The sequence below is a fragment of the Ursus arctos genome, unplaced genomic scaffold (assembly GCF_023065955.2).
Source record: "Ursus arctos isolate Adak ecotype North America unplaced genomic scaffold, UrsArc2.0 scaffold_23, whole genome shotgun sequence".
In the NCBI taxonomy this organism is placed as follows: Eukaryota; Metazoa; Chordata; class Mammalia; order Carnivora; family Ursidae; genus Ursus; species Ursus arctos.
The window spans coordinates 8,382,788-8,402,793 of record NW_026622908.1 but is presented as its reverse complement, the minus strand read 5'-3'; the positions used below and the strand labels follow the sequence as shown (position 1 = coordinate 8,402,793).

The 20,006-nt window shown below is 38.1% G+C and overlaps 1 protein-coding gene across 1 annotated transcript in view; it reads left to right on the top strand.

The window, feature by feature from the left end:
• SAAL1 (serum amyloid A like 1) overlaps nt 1–19,107 on the top strand; it is a 28,610-nt gene extending 9,503 nt beyond the window's left edge. The window contains exons 3-12 of the mRNA XM_026487238.4: nt 789–872; nt 4,063–4,142; nt 5,796–5,855; nt 5,990–6,105; nt 6,674–6,854; nt 8,783–8,865; nt 8,954–9,142; nt 12,795–12,988; nt 15,015–15,107; nt 15,795–19,107. Of these exons, the coding sequence (XP_026343023.1) occupies nt 789–872; nt 4,063–4,142; nt 5,796–5,855; nt 5,990–6,105; nt 6,674–6,854; nt 8,783–8,865; nt 8,954–9,142; nt 12,795–12,988; nt 15,015–15,107; nt 15,795–15,887 (1,173 nt within the window). The 3' untranslated portion in view covers nt 15,888–19,107. The remainder of the gene's footprint in view (nt 1–788; nt 873–4,062; nt 4,143–5,795; nt 5,856–5,989; nt 6,106–6,673; nt 6,855–8,782; nt 8,866–8,953; nt 9,143–12,794; nt 12,989–15,014; nt 15,108–15,794) is intronic.
• The last annotated feature ends 899 nt before the right edge of the window (nt 19,108–20,006 follow it).

Sequence of the window (20,006 nt, the reverse complement as noted above, 5' to 3'; positions counted from 1 at the left end):
CTTAAGCCACATAGCTTCTGGTTTTAAGTTAAGCTATCGCAAATATACGCTTCAAGTTTGGTGAAAATCCAAGGGAATAGATCGTCAGAAACTTAATTTTATTTAAATATTGTACAACACAGATCTCCACAGCGAACTGATTTGGTCTCAGAGCATGCGAGATTGGGTCACATGAGCACTCTGGGTTCATTCACCTGTATGGTGTGTCTTTGTAAGGACTGTGGCCTGAGGAAACTCTAGAAAGGAGATATGAAGCTATCACAGTTACACTGTGATTAGAATTATTTTTTGTTGAGAAAGCACAAGTTCTGATTTGGGGCATGACCCAGTAGGGGTTTTAACCTGTTTCCCCCATTGTGTTTTAAGCTCTTAGAAGACAGGAATTATGAGTTTTATGCTTTTTTCCTACCCCGGTGTCTGGCAGGATACCTGGCAACTAGCAAATGTATTTGAATGAGTTAACATTCCTGGTGGCTAGAAAGATCATTAACGTCAATGCATTCAAGGCAGAAAAAGGAAGATATTCCTGGAATATCACAGTTAGCTTAAATTTGTTTATGGATTTGTTCCATTGCCTTGGGACCAGATACACAAAGACTTTCTAACATTACTTTTGTGTAATGATACAATTCCTAACCTATGGCTATTTTTTTTCCCTTGAGCCTGAAAGGAGGTATATACAGAATAATGTTTTTGGGTTTTTTCTTTTTTTTTTATGGTTGTCTGAACTATGGGGTTTAAAGAGGGCTCTTCGGCATCCAAATTAATGATCATTTTTTTATTTTCAGGATGTGGCTTTATTTCTCCAAGAATTTAACGCTCCTGACATATTTATGGGAGTATTGGCCAAATCCAAATGTCCTCGATTAAGAGTAAGTATGTACATTTTTAAAGCTTCCTCTTTGGAGCAGTAATAGCAGATAGTGCTAGATAGTCTTTCATTTTTCTCACTGTAATTTTCTTGCTGGCCACAAATCAGTCGGCAGGTTTTTATTAAACATTGCCTGGCACTCGATAATGTGCTGTTTAAAGTTATTAGAGTGGGTTGGACCAGGGAGATCAATACTTTCATTTAACCACTGTGGGAAACAGGCATAACCAAAGTTAATGTGCCTAATATGTGGTGGAACAGGGAACATTGCCCGGACCTCCCATTTCTGCTGATTGCTCTTTTTTATTCATAAAATCTTCATTCTAAACTCAGCCTGACACTCGGGACTTTCCATAATCTGAATCTAATTCATCTTTTCAGCATGAAATCTATCATGCAGATGGTGCTTCTGATTTAGCAAGGCCTGTCCACTCCTTGTCTCAGTAGCTTACTGTGATGATCGCCATCTCCATGCCTCCCTTCGTACTGCCTCCATCCCTCTCAGGAGTCACACTTGTTATTCCAGGCGTTACTCTTCTTCTAAGCCTTCCCAAATAAGTAAGCTCTCAGTGGCCATTGCTGATCGTAGACTCCGCAGAAGAGTTATCTGTGCTTCTCATTTAGTCTTTATCTACGCTGTGTGCGGTGGACTGTGTTTCTGTGTCAGGTTGGGACGTGCTATGCATATCGTGGGTGATTAGTAAATATTAAGTAGTTATACTTACGAATAACTGCTGTGTACTGAGTATTTGGTTTTACTACTCTGTAAGATACGGATTTATCTCCACTTTATAAATAAATGAGCTAAATCTCTGGTTAATGTGCCCAGGGTCATACAACTTGGGAAAGAATAGAGCTGGGGTTTGAGTCTTGCCAGCCTGACTTCAGTATAACCACTGTACTGTATTACCTCTCTTTCTTTGAAATTATGAAACGGAGAGTTCTGTAGTATATTTTTACAAATTGAATACTGAGTTCAAATTTTGTTTGAGACAGTGTTCTGCCTGAATTGGGGCCTGATGAACTGATGAACCGCTTTTTCCTGGGGTCATTATGTTAATAGAAAAAATTGACAGTTGAGATGATTTTCTCCTGGATTTTTCTAACTTAAATACATTGACTCATGGTTAGTACTTAAAGAAAATAAGCTTATGTCAGTAATGGCGCCTTTCAGGGATTAGTCATATCATTGTATATGCCTGTGAGCCACAGCCTGTCTGTAGCAGTGATCCTCTGCCTTGGCCACATGTTAGAATGGAACACGGGCTCTCGGACTTTGGCTCACCCCCGGGTTTCTGATCCATGAAATTTGTGGTAGCATCGAGGATTTCTGACAAGTTCCCCGGTGATGCGAGTGCTCTGGACCGGGGCCCACATTTTGAGAAGCTTTGCCCTTGGGACCTTTTAAAAATCCTGAGTTAGGCTCTACCTAGATCAGTTGAATCTCCAAGTGTGAGACTCCACACAGCTTTTAAAGTTCTCTCAGCCGTTCCGGCTAGCAGCCAAAATGAGAAACGTCTTTGATTGGAAGACCAGTCATATTCTCCCTTTAATTTGTAAGGAAATGTATGTGTCTCTCTGCTGCTTCTGTTCTCCTTTAATCTTTTCCCAGCATCTGACAACCCTCATTTTATTGAAACTTTCTCTTTCTGTAGCTTTGGGGCCACCTCACTCTCCCGGTCTCTGACCTCTTCAGTCACTTCTTTGTCACTTTTATTGGCTTTTTTCTTTCTTCCTACACGGCATGTGAACTCCTTCTAAGCTGCAGACCGAGGTCCCTCATCCTCTTTAAATTCATTTCCTTAGCTCCTCCACTCTTTCCACCTTCAAGTTGTGAGTCTGTGCCTGTGGGATCAAAGCTGCGCCCTTCCTTTTGATTTCTGGTGCCACATCTTCAGTTTGGCTCAGGCGTTCTGTACTTGCACGCTGCCTTTTCCAGTCCAGAATTCCATGTATGTCTTGGCTCAGTGACGAACACACCGTGTTTGGTAGCCTCCCAGGCCCTGCCCTGGAGATCTGATTCAGTAGCTCTGAGATGGCACTCAGAAATCTGCATTTTTAACATGTTCCCTGCCCAAATGAGTCTTACGTTCCAGCTCGTTTGGAAACTAACTGCCTAACTGAGCTCTGTGTCCTTTCCTACACTTTCTTTTCCAATTTTCTTGTCAGTGGGACCAATAGCTCCGACTGGAGAAATGAAGAAACTGGAAACCTAGGAGTGAGGTTCAACTGCCTTCTCCCTTTGCCTCCCGTCAGATTGTTTTGCTTTCACCTTGAGTCTTTCTCAGCTTCCTCCCTTTCCATGCCTGCCGTCACCTCCCTCATCTCCGTGTACCTGGATTACTGAGATGCAGTAGTTGTTAAATGCTCAGGCTCTGTGGCTCTGCTGTTGCCTAGTCGGAGATCCTGGCAGGTTGCTTAACTGCTCTGTGCTTTAGTTCCCCCTCATCTGAAAAATGGGGATGATAACGGTATCTGCCTCAGAAATTATTATATAAATAATAATACATGGAAAGTGCTTGGAGTAGTGCCTGGGCCTACATGCTAAGTAAACATCGGCTGTTATTACCAAGGTTATTAACATCCTTTAACATTTTTCACTATCATGCACTATGCATTTTGCTGCCGACATAATCTTCCTAAAATAACATTGCAGTATGCTGCCCCCCTTCCTTGATCTTTAGGGATGCACGTGACCTCCTAGATTAAATCTAATCTCTTCAACATGGCATTCAGGTCCCTTAATCCTGATTCTTTTTACCTGCTGTATTTATCCCATGCTCTTCACCAATGTTGTGCAATAGCCAGGCTGCTTTCTTTAGAGTTTAGTGTATCAGCCATGTGCACTGTTCCCTTCCTGCCTTTGCTGATACTTTGCCACTTGTCTGAATGTCTTTCTTCTTGTTTGCATGTCTAAATCCTACTAACCATTTAAGACTGAGTTCATCCATAAGATTTCTTCTTTGATTCTTCTTTGATATTTCTTTTTCTTGTGTTGTTCATCCCATGTCAAATGCTGTAAACTTGTCAAGATTAGGGTACAGGCAGTGTACTTCTATATGCTACCTCCTCTCTTCTCTTCTTCCCCCATAATTAACTCAGTGAAAGTTTTTTTTCAAGTAGTTATTTTTGTATGTGTCTTTTATCTTCAAGACATTGTGACCTATGACCTGTGACATTTGATTTGGCAGGAAATCTGTGTGGGAATTTTAGGTAATATGGCCTGTTTCCAGGAGATATGTGTGTCCATCAGCAGTGATAAAAATCTTGGGTAAGTTTTACTATATAAGAATTTTTACAAAATAAATTAATATTTCATATCCCTAAGGAAATCCTAATACGTAGGAGATATAGGAACATTTTGTGAAATGTAGTATGCCCTTTCTCCTGATGAAGTCTCTACGAACTTCATTGTATATTGATGGTAGCTAGGGGCTTTCACAGTTTTTATGGGCATGATTGAGGATTTAGGCCTGTTTCTTTATTGGTAGCAAAAGGACAAACCATTAGTAGGTGGTAAGCCCGATAAGAAAAGACCCAGAGGGGCAAAACTTGGCGATGGGGCCCCTGACCAGAGTCCCAAATAATTTAGGCTCAGGGAATCCAAGGGCTCAGAGAGCTAGAGTCTGGAAAAACTAGATTTAGTGACCAGGGTTACCCTGAGAACTCTTGCCTAAGATCAGGGGATAGGGCTGATCGACAGACTAGAAGGTACAGGGTTGCCTCTGTGATTCAAAGGCTTTCATATTTTCGCTCGGAGGCTAGTTCTGTTTTACATATGGGAAAATTTTAGGCAGAGGATTTTTTAGTGGTGGAGACCCTAGTGGTTACTTTAAGAGATCTGAGAACACCCTGGAATTACATGCTAAATTTTGTGAATGTATTCATTTTCTAGCCAAGAGAGTTCATGGCTGTTAATCAGAATTTCAAAGAAATTTGTGCCCACAATAAATTAAGAAAAGTGTTCTGAGTGGTTATTGTCAGCTAGGACTGTGAGGGTTTATCACAGGATTTAAATATCTGGGTCTCTAAAATAGAGGTAATTACCTCTTCTATGTGTGGAGTGACTTTAAGCTCCTAGTTTAAGGTCTTTTTTCCTCAGTAATTTAACAGTCATTCATGGAGTAAATGACCCAGGATTATATTAGGTCTCTAGTGGTCCCTATCAAAAATCTAAGAATGAGTCATGTTAAAATTAATATGGAACAATTTGCATTGGTGATGAGATATAAATTTGTCCAGCCACTTTAGAGAAGTTAGGCATTATATTGTTAAACTGGAAGATGGGCAATGCAGATGCTGTGATCAAACGATCCCACTCATATGTATGTGGTAAGATAAACCGTGCACACGTATATCAGCCAAAAAGTATTAGAGGAGCATTGCTTGAAATGGCCCCAGTTAGAATCAACCCACATATCCACCAGGAGTAGGCTGGAAAAATAAATTGTTTTATGTTTATATGATGGAATGTTCTGTAGCAATGAATCAAACATGGGAAAACATGGGTAGATCTTTAAGACCTGGTATTGAGCAAAAGAACTAAGACGCAAAAGAATATATACAGTATAATTTTTACACATAAAATTCAAAGCCAAAATATATGGAATAATAAAACTATAGAGTAAACAAAGAAATAATTGCTGGAGAAGTCCAGGTAGTAGACATTTCTAGGTGGGAAAGAGAATTGTGATTTGGAAGGGACACACAAGGGCTACGGAGATATAGCACTGTTCTGTTTTTCTGTAAATATGTGTTTGCTTGATAATTATTCATTAAGTGTAAATATATATATATCTATAGGCTTTCTTGTATATATGCTATATTTCACAATGAAATGTTGAAAAAATTAAACGAAAACTCTACCTACATGTTTGAAATGAGAGAAGTGACGTGTATTGGGTTAACTTTTTTGTTTTTACAGACAGGTATTGTTGCACTGTTTGTATGATTCAGACCCTCCTACTCTTCTGGAAACAAGCCGGTATGCTTTCTCCTTTCTATGGATTCCATATATTCACTCATACAGGAATCTAGGACAACAGAGTTAATTCTTCATTCTTGAATTTCCTTTACTGTTTTTCAAACATAGATACTAAGCTCATGTTTATCTTGTAGGTTATTGCTTACTTGTCTTTCCCAGACAGAAGTGGCCAGTGTCTGGGTTGAAAGAATCCGGGAATATCCAGCTATTTATGATAGCATTTGTTTCATTATGTCAAGTTCAACAAATGGTAAGTCACCACATAATCTAGGAAAAATTTTGGTTATATATAATTGTTAGGAAACCATGTAACTATTTCTGGAGGTTGCTTTAAAAAAGCGTTAAGGGGCGTCTGGGTGGCTCAGTTGTTAAGCATCTGCCTTTGTCTCAGGTCATGATCCCAGGGTCCTGGGATCGAGCCCCGCATCAGGCTCTCTGCTCAGCGGGAAGCCTGCTTCTCCCTCTCTCTCTCCCCCTGCTGGTGTTCCCTCTCTCTCTGTGTCTCTCTCTGTCAAATAAATAAATAAAATCTTTAAAAAAATAAAAAATAAATAAAAATAAAAAGCGTTAAGTCTAAGGTAAGAAAGTATTTTGATTCAAGAAACAAAATTTCTTGTTAAGCTGCCAGGATACCTACAAGTCCTCATTTAAAAATGAAGGAAGACAAGCAAATTTAAACAAGGAAGGTGAATAAATAGCCCTCTGAATAAGTAATGCTTTGGCAAGATTTGGTTTTCTTGGAATAGCTTTAGGAATTTTGATTAACCTTACTGCTCTTAAAATGTTTCTCATTTCAATATCTGTTTTATTGTCTGCAGTTGACTTGCTGGTCAAGGTGGGGGAGGTTGTGGACAAGCTTTTTGATCTGGATGAGAAGCTAATGTTGGAATGGATTAGACATGGGGCTGTTCAGCCTCTGGACCCACCCCAGGAAGATTCTGAAGAGCAGCCAGTGTTTAAGATTGTGCCCTGTGTACTCGAAGCTGCCAAACAAGTACGGTAAGTGAGCTCTTTTGTGCAGAATATTCTGGGAAAATCCAATTGCTAGAAATATACTTAGATGTAGGTTTTAGTTTCTTTTCAACAGGATGAATAACATCCCATCAAATCTTTGTCAAGTCAGATTCACTACTAATATTTGTGATGACAGTGCCTTTGCTCTTTTCAAAAGTCATAATGGTTACAAGTACCTATTCTAATATTACTTAGTGATAGGCTATTTTCCAGCGTTAATTATGGTTATGATCTTAAAATTCTCTGCAATTTTGTGTGTGTAATTTAAGTCAAATAGAAAAGATTTTCTTGTGTTTTGTTTTCCATCAAACATTTAACAACTTTTTCGGTTAATGTCAGACATCATTTGTTTTGCTTCTTTTGTATATATGTCAGTCTTGGATAAGTGACTGAGTTTTGGGCTCTGATGTCTTGCCAAGAGTGATTACTAGGTGTTGTAGATCATTGAAACTTTCTTGCTAGTCACTAGAAAATTAACTTGTGAATTGATCTGCTTAATGATTAATTGTTTACTCTTCGTGCTTAATAACCCATTGTAAGGTCTGTGAATTCTATGTCCTTTATCCAAGTGAGGATTAATCTCCTCCTCTTCCTCCAAACTGCTTCTTCACTGTTCTGAGTCTCAGTGAATGATGCAGTCACTGTCCCATTTGGATGATGTGGAAGTCATTACTGACTTTTCCTCCCCATCCTGCTCTTTTTCCATGGCCAGTCAACCTCCCAGAACTCGTTCCTGACTTTTCCTGGGATTCCATCCATGCCATCACCCCACCACTTTCTCTCACCTAGACAACTGCGGCACTTTCTCACCCGAGTTCCCTACGTCAAGGCTGCTCGTTCCAAGCCTGGGCTGTAGAGCCTTCTTTCCAAAGCACATGCTATCATCTCACGTTCATGCTTCAGTCTCTTCCATGGCCTTCCTTAGGACGAGGTCCAGATTTTTTTTAAAGCATGGCTTACAAGGATCTAGTGCTTCTCCATCCTTATTATTTATGCTATGTGTTTCAACCATGTGAAATTTCTTTCATCATTGAAACCAAGCTCTTTTGCCTCCAAGCCTTTGTATTTCATGTCTCTTTCACCTCAAACACTTTTCCTGCGGGTCTGTGCATAAACATCAATTGTCTTAAGATACCTTCCCTGACTCTCCAGACTTCATTAAGTCTGCTTGCCGTGTGGTCCTCTAGCACCTTGGACTTCTTTTAGTATTACATTCATATCACTTTATCATAATTTCCCTTTAATTCTCTTCTTTCCTTTAGATTGTAAACTTCATGAACATAGAAACAGTGTTTTACACATCTCTGTTTTCCCAGCCACTAACATAGTGCCTGAAAATAGTAGGTACTGAAGTATTTGCTGAACCATCTTTTTTATCGTTCACTATTTTTTTTTTACTTAACTGTTTGAAGAACTAAGATGGTGAGTTTCTAGAAATCAAGCTGTTGATCACAAAAATTAGGCTTTACGTGGTTTTAGTATTCTCAGCTAAGGGAGCTAGGGGAGTTGTGAAGTTTTGATAACGTTTTTACTGTCAGTGCTAGTGGCAGTGGGCCTTTCATTCGTTATATAAATGTTTTAGTCATTTTTCATCCGATTATTCAAGTGTGCCAGAATGAGGAAGTATCACCTAGAAGGTTTCTGCATTGTTGCTTTTGTGGGACAGGGCCAAGAAAACACTTTGACTTCTTGTTCTTGTGTATTGATTATATTCCATATTATTTCTTTGTTTTTTGACTGTTTTCCCCATTAAAATGTAAGCTCTGGTGACCACCGAGGCTTTGTCGTGTTCCCTGATTTATCCTCAGCACCTGGGGCAGTGACTAGTACAGAGTGATAAGTATTTGTTGAATGAGTGAATGATTGCCATCCCATAGAGTTGTTGATTCACTGTTTTTGCTTTTTGTATATAGTTCCGAAAATCCAGAAGGGCTCGATGTTTACATGCATACCTTACAGCTGCTCACCACAGTGGACGATGGAATTCAAGCAATTGGTAAGGTGTTTTATAGGGAAGCACTGGAGTTACTCACTGAATTGTTTTCTGTTTTTATATTACTATTTGCTTTATCATTTTTATGAAGTACAGTGTCCTGATACTGGAAAAGACACTTGGAATTTACTTTTTGACCTGGTCTGCCATGAATTTTGCCAGTCTGATGATCCACCCATCATACTCCAAGAACAGAAAACAGTGCTAGCTTCTGTTTATTCAGTGTTGTCTGCCATCTATGTGTCACGGGCTGAACAGGAGTATCTTAAGATGGAAGAAGGCAAGTACCATTCTAGTTCACTAAGGTAAATTCTATTCTAGTCCGTCAGATTTTAAAGCTCAGGCTTGTGATTATTGTTCTTGTGGTTGGTTGGTTTCTTGGTTTCTTTCTTAGTGCTTTTATTCCCCTGATTACAAAACTGTTGCATGCTTAATACAAAAAATTGGCAAAATTTATAAAAGGAAGCATAGCACTTGTAATCCCACCATCCAGAAATAATTACTATATGCTCACATGCATATATATCTTTATGTCTTGCTTTTAGGCAACTTTTCTCATTTAGAAGTATAATATGAATGTTTACGTATGTAAATAATTTTTTTTTATGACTGCTGTTAGATCCAGGATCCATCTAGAATTTATCCAGGTGTTACATGTGAGTATGGTTTCAGCTTTTTTTCCAGATGGCTACTCAGTTGTCTTAGCATCATTTAGTGAATAACCAGTTTATCCACAGTGATTTGAAATTTTATCAGTTACTACGTTCTGAGTTTCCCTATATATTTTATTCCTTCCTGTTGCCCTACTCATATATCAGTAGCCATAGTTTTTAAATGTTTTAATATTGAGTAAGGGTAGTCCCCTTTCACCCTCATTTTTCAGAATGGTTTTCACCATTATTCTTGTTTAATACTGAATTTGATTAACAAGTTACGAAAACAAAAATCTTCCTGATATTTTTATTGGGATCACATTAAATTTATAGTGTCCAAGAACATGTTACACTTTTCCATTTGTTCAAGTCTTATTTTATGTTCTCAGTAATGTATGATTTTCTTCATATAGATCTTGCATATCTCTATTAGACTTATTCATAGTTATTTTATCTTTTGGGTTGCTATTATCTGTGACATCTTTTTTTCCATAATTATTGCTGTTGGAATGTATGAAGGTTATTAATTTCTCTATATTAATTTTGCATCCAGTAGTAACCTTACTGAATTCTCTTACTATTTTTAATAGTTGTTGCTGTGATAATCTTGGGTTTTATCTGATACTGCTTTGGATTTAAGTTAGATATGTTTTATCATTTTTCTGCCTCTGATTTCTTGCTCTTATTTAGTGGGTTACCTTGTGCCTCTGGTGGTAGAAAACATATTTAACTTGTTTCTGACTTTATTGGAAATGGTTCTAGTGTTTCACCATTAGTCATGATACTACTATTTACGTTTTACCATTTAAGGAGAAATTAATCTATTCCTATTTTATTAAGAGTTTTTTTTTTTAAACATTTTATTTATTTGACAGAGAGAGATACAGTGAGAGAGGGAACACAAGCAGGCAGAGTGGGAGAGGGAGAAGCAGGCTTCCTGCTGAGCAGGGAGCCTGATACAGGGCTGGATCCCAGGACCCTGGGATCACGCCCTGAGCCGAAGGCAGACGCCTAATGACTGAGCCACCCAGGCGCCCCTTGAATTTTTCTTTTAACATCTTCCTTGAGTTCTGCCAGCTCAGGTTTCCTCGCTTGATGTCATTCATTTCTTAGTCTGAGCCCTTCTATGTCTGCTCTGTGCTTGATAACATGTTGTTAAAACTTACGACTAAGTATGATCTTAATATACATAAGCTTCATGTCAGCTTCTTTTGGTGAGTACTCTTCATCTTTCTTTTTTTTTTCCTTGTTCCTTTTCTTTTTTCTTTTAAGTGTCTTTGTGTTTCTCCTATGCTAGTTTCCTTTTGCTGACTCACCTTTGAATGACTTGAGTTTTTCCTGGACTAGCCGTTTGCAGGAAGTTCACATAGGAGAGCAGCTAAGGCTGTCTTCTGGGCTAACAGGAGTTGGGTCCGTGAGTCTTCCAGCTCTTTTTACCTTGTGACAGATGGCTGTGGTGAAGTCTTGCCTTTCCCCTTGCCATTTGCTTCCTGCAAATATAGCCTGTCTCTGGGATTACTCATTTACCCCCTCTTCCTCTGTTTCTTAGAACCCCCAGGGGAGTTCCAGCTGCTATCTTGCACATTCCATTGCTGCTCTTGCAAACAAGGGATTCTGGATTTGCACCACAGAGTATGTGCTTTACCTTAAAGAAACGGGCTTTTCTGACCCTTTCTCAGACGTGCAACCTCGGGCATCCTTTCGTCACTTCCTCCTGTACCTTCTGCTTGACTGATACCACTCTGACGCCATTTCCGCTTGCCTTGTGTTTGAGGTTTCTGCTCTCTCCTAATTTGATCTAAACTGGCATCTGTTTTTTTGTTGCTTATATTCTTTTTTTTTTGGTAGTGATTTCTGAAAGGAAGAGGAAATGCTGACTTTGAGCCCCGATGCTCTTTCTAACCTCCTTGTATATATGTGCTTTCTGTTGAAAATCATCAGTTTTTATTTGCAATATTAGGAACACATCTTTCTAGATGTTATGGGACTGGGTGTTTTTTTTTTATCTCCCCCACCCCTCAATTCCCTGAAACTTTATGTGTGATTTTTATGTTTGGGGGAGAAAGCGTAAAGATGGTCTTTGAACTCGAAGCCATGAAATAGCCCTCACCCACTCATCCTGCCCTAAGCCTTGAATAAGGGCTTTGCAGAGTTAGGGGCTGGGGATGGGAAAGAGAGAAGAACGGTATAGTGTAGATTGATGTGACCTACGGGGACATCATGGAGTAAAGAACCGAGTGTTAGAGTTAAGACTTAGTGACAACACAAGGAAGAGAGTGGGAATAAATCCAAGGGGAATATAGCAAAGCAGTACTGCAGGCTGAATGCTCTGAAGAGGTGACATTGAGTTGAGAAATAAGGGATATGATTTCCCTACTTTTTGATTTCCTTAATTTTTTAAAAATGTCATTTTCATGTACTACAAATGCCCTAAATCTGGAAGTGAGGTTAGATTGTTTAAAATCAATATACTGGATTCAGTGCTATAGAAAATCTTGTTTCCTGGATTTGTAATTGTGATGCAGACATGGTAGGGTTAGAATCAGTGGTTGAATCAAAGTGAGACACCCTTCAACATGTTCAGGTTATAAAATATATTTTGAGTCTGAGCTTTAGTTTTATGTTCAGTTTTTATTACAGCCTAGTTAAAATGATTATTCAGTCTTTTAAGAAATCATACTGTTTTTGAAATTTAACTTAAAGAGATACGTAATTTAAAAGCCTTGTTTAAGATGTTGATGGTAACGTTTAAAATTCACATTCTTTCTCACTGTGGCCTCTAAGGCACTGGGTGATAGGACTCTTGCCCAGATGTCTAAACTTGTCTTGTGCCCTCCTTCCCCCTTGCTTCAGTGGCCTTTTTGTTCCTCAGACCGTTTCCTCTTTGAGGCTTTTTGCATTTATTGTTCCCTCTGCCTGAAACATTTTCCTGGGCTCTTTGCATTGCTGCTTCTCCTGGAGTTCTCATCTCAGAGAGCTTCCCCTGCCGGCTGCTTTATTATACTCCCCTTTACTTTCCTTCGTAGATAGAACTCACTCAAAGCTGAGATGATCTGTTTTATTCATTAGTTTATTTGAGAGTTTGAAAATGTGAGCCTCTTGAAGGCTGAGGCCTCAGTGATCTTGTTTGCCGTCATATCCGTGGTGTCTAAAGTAAACTGTCCAGCCACTAGTAAGTTGTTCAGTACTTTTGAATGAATGAATGAGTCAGTCAACAAAAGGAGGAAAGACCAAATTTAACTGGCTAATTCTGTGTTTCTCAATCTGTTTGTACACTAGATCTTCCTCTAATTGACAGCCTGATTCGTGTCTTACAAAACATGGAACACTGTCAGAAGAAACCAGAGAACTCGGCAGATTCTAATGCAGAAGAAACAAAAAAGCCTGACTTAACCCAAGATGATTTCCACTTGAAAATCTTAAAGGATATTTCATGTGAATTTCTTTCAAATATTTTTCAGGTTTTAACAAAGGTAGGAAAGAACTATTGATGGTTTCTTCAGCAAAAGAAAGTATGGATTGCTTAATGCTCCAAAATTTATTATCACTGTATTATTATATTTTAATATAAAAGTAGTGTAATGGGGCATCTGGGTGGTTCAGTCAGTTAAGTGTCTGCCTTCGGCTCAGGTCATGATCCTGGGGTCCTGGGATCGAGCCCCACATTGGGCTCCCTGCTCAGTGGGGGTCTCCTCCCTCTCCTTCTGCCGCTCCCCCTGCTTGTGCTTTCTTGCTTGCTCTTTCTCAAATAAATAAATAAAATCTTTAAAATAAATAAATAAAATAATATAACTATGTTACATAAATTTGGGGAAATAGAGAAAGAAAAAAGTTATTACTGTAACTTTGTAATCTTAACGTAGCAACTGATATGGTTTTGTATGTTTATATATGTGTTTTTCACATACTTAAAATCCAGTATATAGAATGTTATAGACTGCTCTTTTCACTAAACATTATGTCATGAGCCCTTTTCCAGACTCTAAATTTACTGAAAGACATTTCACTGAGAGCCAGTTTGTTTAACACCCAATTTGTCAAAAAAAATCAGTTTTCATAATTTACTGCAGACTTGTGTTAGGGGAAGTTCTCCCTGAATGTGCTCAGGATTGTTGGCATATTCTTTCTTTGAGCATACTTTCTATCCATATATTTTAGAAAAAAATATAAGTATAACTATGAAGACTATATGCACATTGATTGCATTTTTTTAAGAAGAAGATTTCTTAAAAGAGGTTTCAGTTATTCTGGTAATTTGTTTTTTTGGTCAGCTATTCTGCTTTTCTAGATAGGGGTTGTTACTTGAGCTTAGATTTTTGGAAGTTAGGTTACTGGGCTTGGCGTTGTACAAGTGAAGATGGCGGAGGCTTGATGGCTGCATATTGCCCAGATGTGTTAATGTGAAAATGTTGGCTTTACAGGAGTCTTACTATCGGGTATTACAATTTTTATATCAAATCAAGTTTAGTAGGTGAGAAATTGTACCTTATTTTTATTTGTATTTTTGTGTTTTTTTTTTCTTTTAGATTTTATTTCTTTATTTGATAGTGCTCGAGCCGGGTTTGGTGGGAGAAGGGGAGAGAGAGAGAGAGAGAAGCAGACGTCCTGCTGAGCAGGAAGCCCAACATGGGGCTCAATCCCAGGACCCTGGGATCATGACCTGGACCGAAGGCGGATGCTTAACCCACTGAGCCACCTGGGCACCCCCATATATTTGTATATTATTTGTGCTTCCTGCTTTATAAATTTATCTATTTTGATTTTTTACACGAACTCTTTGGGCAATAATTATCTTTTGCATATTCATTCCCATTGTTTGCTGTCACCTTTGTGCGTGCTTTTTGTTTTTGGAGGGATGTTTATTTTTAAGTGACAGGAATATAGAAGGAAGGTGGACTGAGAATAAATCATGAAAATTCTTATGTACTTAACCTAATGGAGTATGGATTCAATCTTGAGGACTGGGGAGCTACTGACGGTTTTCGTTTTAAGGATCAAGTGAGATGATCTGTTTAGAAAGATTACTCTAAAAGCAAGAGAGAGGATTAGAGAGCGTTGAGGCTGGAGGCTTGCAGACCAACCAACAGGCTCTTGTGGATGTAATCTTCAAGAGTAATTTGAAAAATTAGACCCCAAACAGTGGAAGGGTGGATGGAGGATGGAAAGAAGAGGTGGGATGAGAGAGCCTTAGTAGAGTAGAATTAAACTCTTAGGAGGAGGGGTCAGCAGCAGCAGCAGAGGAGGAAGAATCTTGGCCATATCTCAGGTTACTGCTTTGTGTAGCCGTGCGGTGGGTGGTAGTGCCTTTCCCTAAAATAAGGACTACAGTGGAACAGTGTTTGGGTTACATAAGGAGGAATGGTGCTGGGCTCGGTTAGAGACATTTGAAATGCCTGTAGGATCAGTAGGGAATTACCTATACTGATTTGTATTTATTAATCAGATTAAGCTTCAGAAATTTTCCTTTTTTGACATTAAATCTTTGTTTGCTTGTTTTAGGAGACTGTGGCTCAGGGACTAAAGGAGGGCCAGTTAAGCAAACAGAAGTGTTCCTGTGCATTTCAAAACCTTCTTCCTTTTTATAGTCCAGTGGTGAGTATGAGTAAATATATAGGTGGCTGAGTTTTAGGGGATTACTGTATGTTTTTATGTAAGTGCTTGATCTCTGAGGCCATTGTCAAAAAAGATTGTGCATACAATTCACATGACTTAGTGCCTTCCTCAGATAGAGGACTGAGGGGTAATTCACGGGACTAGCCTGTGTAGTGATTCTAATTTTAAGACAAAGGAGTCAACACTGAATTTATTTGACCTCTTACTGTTAGAAAGTAAATAGTATATACATTAAGCAAAGATAAGAATCTTGGGTAGGAATGATCAGTAGGTTTTTATGGTTCTTCAGATTCCATCACATTTGCTACCGTTACAGGCAATTTTAAAATAGGAACTTTTTTAGGAAAATAAGTATGGAATGTGGGAGTGAGAGGCCATGTCAGCAAGGAGGAGGGTAATAAAACTCAGTAATGGACACTAAAGGGGAAGCAGTGGGAGTATAAATAGTAGTTCAAGATAAAACTAAACGGTAAGGGCTGGTCACGTCGATGTTTCCGAGGACTACTTGGGAATGACTACTATTGTCATCTGGGTATCTGTTAACATTTCTTTTCTTTTGGACTGTTTAGAAACCATAGGTAGAACATTTTTGTGGTCAAAAACCGGTATCTTAAAACCACCTTTTCTTCTACTTTTATTTATTTGGTTCTTTTGTTTGACTCACAGATAGAAGACTTTCTCAAAATTCTACATGAAGTTGATAAAACTCTTGCTGATGACCTGGAGGAAAGCTTCCCAAGTTTGAAGGTTCAGACTTAAACACTGAATTGGAGTTTCCTCTGCCCAATAAATGAACTTTACTTTCTTCATTGACAGTTGAAATTGAAATATAGGAGATGTTAGGTAAAGCGTATTGGACCCTCATTGTCTGGTATTACACTCATGCCCTTCTCCCTTTCGTTTGGCATTGGAATCTCGAGTTTCCTCTGCTGTCAAATCCCCCCCCCCCTTTTTTGTATTAGTTGTCCCCTCTAGGTAAAGAAAACAAAAATACAAGCTTATCACTGATGTTCTTTTTAGGTTGAGGACTTAGTAAGGATTTTCTTCATACCTCTTATTTTGATTTTTATGTGAGAATTTTGTATTTGTCTCCACTGCAAGTACATTCAGCTGCACTAATAGAAAACCCTACTCTAAGACTTAATCTGATAGCTTTTATGTATCTAATGCAATAAGAAATCCAGAGGTGGGCAGTCTAGACCTGATTGGTTGACTCAGGGATCCTGATTCCTTTTACCTCTCCATGTGGTCTGTGTTTAGACCTTTGTGTCTGTATTTATTGTCTTGTGGTTAAGGGGGCTATAACATTTCAGAACCTTCTATCCACATTCAGGAAGAAAAAAGGAGAAAGAGGTAAAGAAAGGGGTTTTGTCCTGGGAAGTCTTTACCTTCATATTTGTAAGGGACAGCCCTCCCTGCCCAGAACCGTGTTGATGGCCATCCCTAACTGCAGCTATTATAGATCAAGTCTTTTTTTTTCTTTCTAGGGTCTATAAGAGAGAAAGGCATGAAGAGAAGGGAGTTGTGAAAGGCTTTTTGATAGTCGATCTGTGATGTTTGCCACAGTATACAAGCACAGCTTAGCCTTTTGTGATTATTAATTGTGTCGATTGTATGCCAGATTGTCAATGGCAACTCAAAAGCAGTTTTTAGTTTAGCTTTGTTATAGTTCAGGTTTTTTTTCAATGTTATACATATGAAGAGAGGAATGTAACATTTTGATGAAAGTGCATTATCAAAAATCTCTGTTTTCAGGATAATTCCTGTGGTTGACTTTCAGAAAATAACTTGCTTGAGTGAATTCAGATTTTTTAAAATTAAGATGGAGGGAATTTAAGAACTTCGGACTGTATGCAAACTGTGCTATACGTGATTTCCCTCACATTTACTTTTATTCTGTATAGTACTTCAGAATGAGATCTGTGCACAGTCAGCCAGGTATTCTTAGGAAAGCATTCAGTTTCCATTATTTAGTTGCTGAAAGTAGAGTTTTTAGTAGGTTTTAAGAAAATATCAGTTATGAATAACAAAGCTAGCTTTTTACCAGTCTTCAGGTAGTTTTCTGGATAATTTACGCTGATGCGACTATTAATCTAGTTTTACTTGTGGGATGAGGTGAGCTTCGGATCCTCTCACTTTGCTGTCTTCCCAGCCTCCTCCTTTGCTTAAAAAGCAAAGCCAGCTTTTTAAACCCCTCTTCTGGTATATAGCCCCTTCTCAATTTATTGCAGAATCTTTCTAGCTTTAAAGCATTGGTCTTGTCTCACATTTTGTATTTTTTCCTCAAATGGCTTTTGCTGATAAAACATAGGATGTAGCATTACTGAGAAGAGATACACAATTTCCAGTTTGGAGGTAGTTTTACTGTTGAAAATGTTCCTGCTGAAAAGAATTGAACTATTAAGTTAAAATCTTACTGTTAACTCTGATTAGTAGGTTTATGCTATATGTTTCATGTCTTCCGTGCTGACGTTATCCTAGGCTGAATGCGACTGTATTTAACATGAGCTCTCAAAGGCACTGATGAAGTCACTCCTGCCTGTGTGAGCCAACTGATGCGAGTTGGCTTCTTGGTGAGTTACAGATAGAGACTACACCAGGTGGAGCTGTCACACAAAGTAATCTTTCTTTGCAGCAAATGAGGAGATCATGGGGAATAACTTCCAAAGCTGTGATCCCTGAGCAGGGGTAAGGGAGCTCTTTTTATTTAGGATTTGAGATGAATATTCAGAAGGAGACCTTTATCATTGCAAGCAGAGGCGGGTATAAGGTCATACATGCATACTTAGAAAATATGCCTATACGTGCATCGGGTGTTATGTTAGGAAGCTTGTGCTCCTTCTGGAGCAGAGAGCTTAACATTATGATGAGGCAGAGGTAACTGTTGGACACTTTAGGCCCATCTGCACGGGTGTTGGCTTGGTGGTTGAGCCCAAACTGGTCAAGGCTGGCTGGAGCTCATTTCTCCTCCTGTTGTTGTTTCTAAAAGATAAAATTACCAGTTCCTGTAAGGTGAGCTCAGTGGATCTGCCAGTGACACCTGCTAGCCAGTGCTAAGAATTCCATTTTATCTCTTGAAGTTTAAGGTGAAAGGTACAAATAACCCCGTAAGAGTAATACTCCCAAGTTATTAGTCATGTTTACTTCAGTGCATATGAATTTCACATTTTGTTTTAGAAAGAGCACATTTTAAAAGGGAAGCAGAAGGCTCCTGGGTGTCTGAGGGAAAGAGTGCCACTCAAAGTGGGTAAGTTGCCAAGGGAGAAAAAGGATATACCTGGGAAGGCTAGGGATGTCCAGGTTATTTTTCTGTTTCCCATTTCTGCCTTGGACATGCCCTGTTACTTGTTACTAATTGCTCTTGCAACATTATGAGGTAGTATATATTTTCATATTTTGATATGTTTGAAAACTTCCTAAATCTATAAATTATAATAGTTTTTTAAAGAAATAAAACATGAGCAGTGCTAAGTCTTTTTTAATACTATACAGTCTGATGAATTCACCCCCAAAATTTAGGGCTTGCATTAATTACAGTGATATTTTGAAATGGTGCTTTCTCCGGGATCCTAAATATGAAATTTGGAATTATATGTACAAATGAAATTGCAACTTTTCTTATACTTCATTGCAGAGGAGGGGAAATGTACAACATGAACTTGTTAAATGTGTTGTTCTATTTCTAATTAAATTTGAGCTTGATTTTTGAAGTCTCTAAACCACTTAAGACCGAACATGTAAGACATTCTCCTATCCCTCCCCCACTGGTCTGCATCGTGGGACAGATAGAAGAAGTCATGCAGCCTGTAGCAGATTTGATCATTGTTCCCAAGTCTTTACCTCTGTACCCATTCTCATGCCATGGCTTCTCAGTGGATAGAGTAAACTTCTCTGCTTTGGCCAATAGAATGTTTTTTTTCACTTGTTTATATATTTAACTACGTATTAAATATATAATTATTTATGCTAAATAAGAAAAGGAAGATAATTGATATATATGGGAATATATTTCATTTATATAAATATGTATATAAAAGATATAAATATATATAATATATAAATATATAAATAATACATATTATATATATATGTGTGTGTATATATATATATAGGAAAAAACCCACCCCAAACATAAGTCAATCAAAAGCAGTCAATTTGAATTTTTCATTCTTCACTCGTTTTGGTTAATGAAGGTTTTACTTTAATATACACGAGTGTGCATGTGTGTGTGTGTCTGATGTTTTGATATAGGACTCTGTTAAGGGTCTACACCTGTGCTGTTATCAAGTGCAGTATCCTCTAGACACATATGGCTACTGAACATTTGAAATATGACTACTCCAAATTGAGATAAATGTAAAATACATATTGGACTTTAGGAAAAGTAAAAAAAATATATATATTTTTCATCAGTGTTTTATATGGATTACCTGTTAAATGGTAGTATTTTGGATATACTCAGTTAAATACATTATTAAATTTAATTCTATCTTTCCTACCTTTTTAAATGTGACTACTAGAAAATTTGAATTATAGGGATTGGAACTTTATTTTTTATTTTATTTTTTAAAGTTTTTTTCCGAATTGTTTATTTTTTATTTTATTTCTTTGCTGACAGATTTTTTTTATTAACACTAGTAATGTATGAACACCATTTTGATATTTTAAAATCCTAACAATACAGGAAAGACTGAAGTCCCTTTTCTGTACCTTCTCTAAAATTCCTAGCCCCTCTTTATATATTTACATAATGGCCAATAGAATGTTAATGGAGCTGGTATAAGCAGAGTACTTCAATGTACCATTCTTTTTTAAGGCTTAATAGTATTCCTTTATGTATATACCTCATTTTCTTCATCTGTTTGTCAGCGGACATTT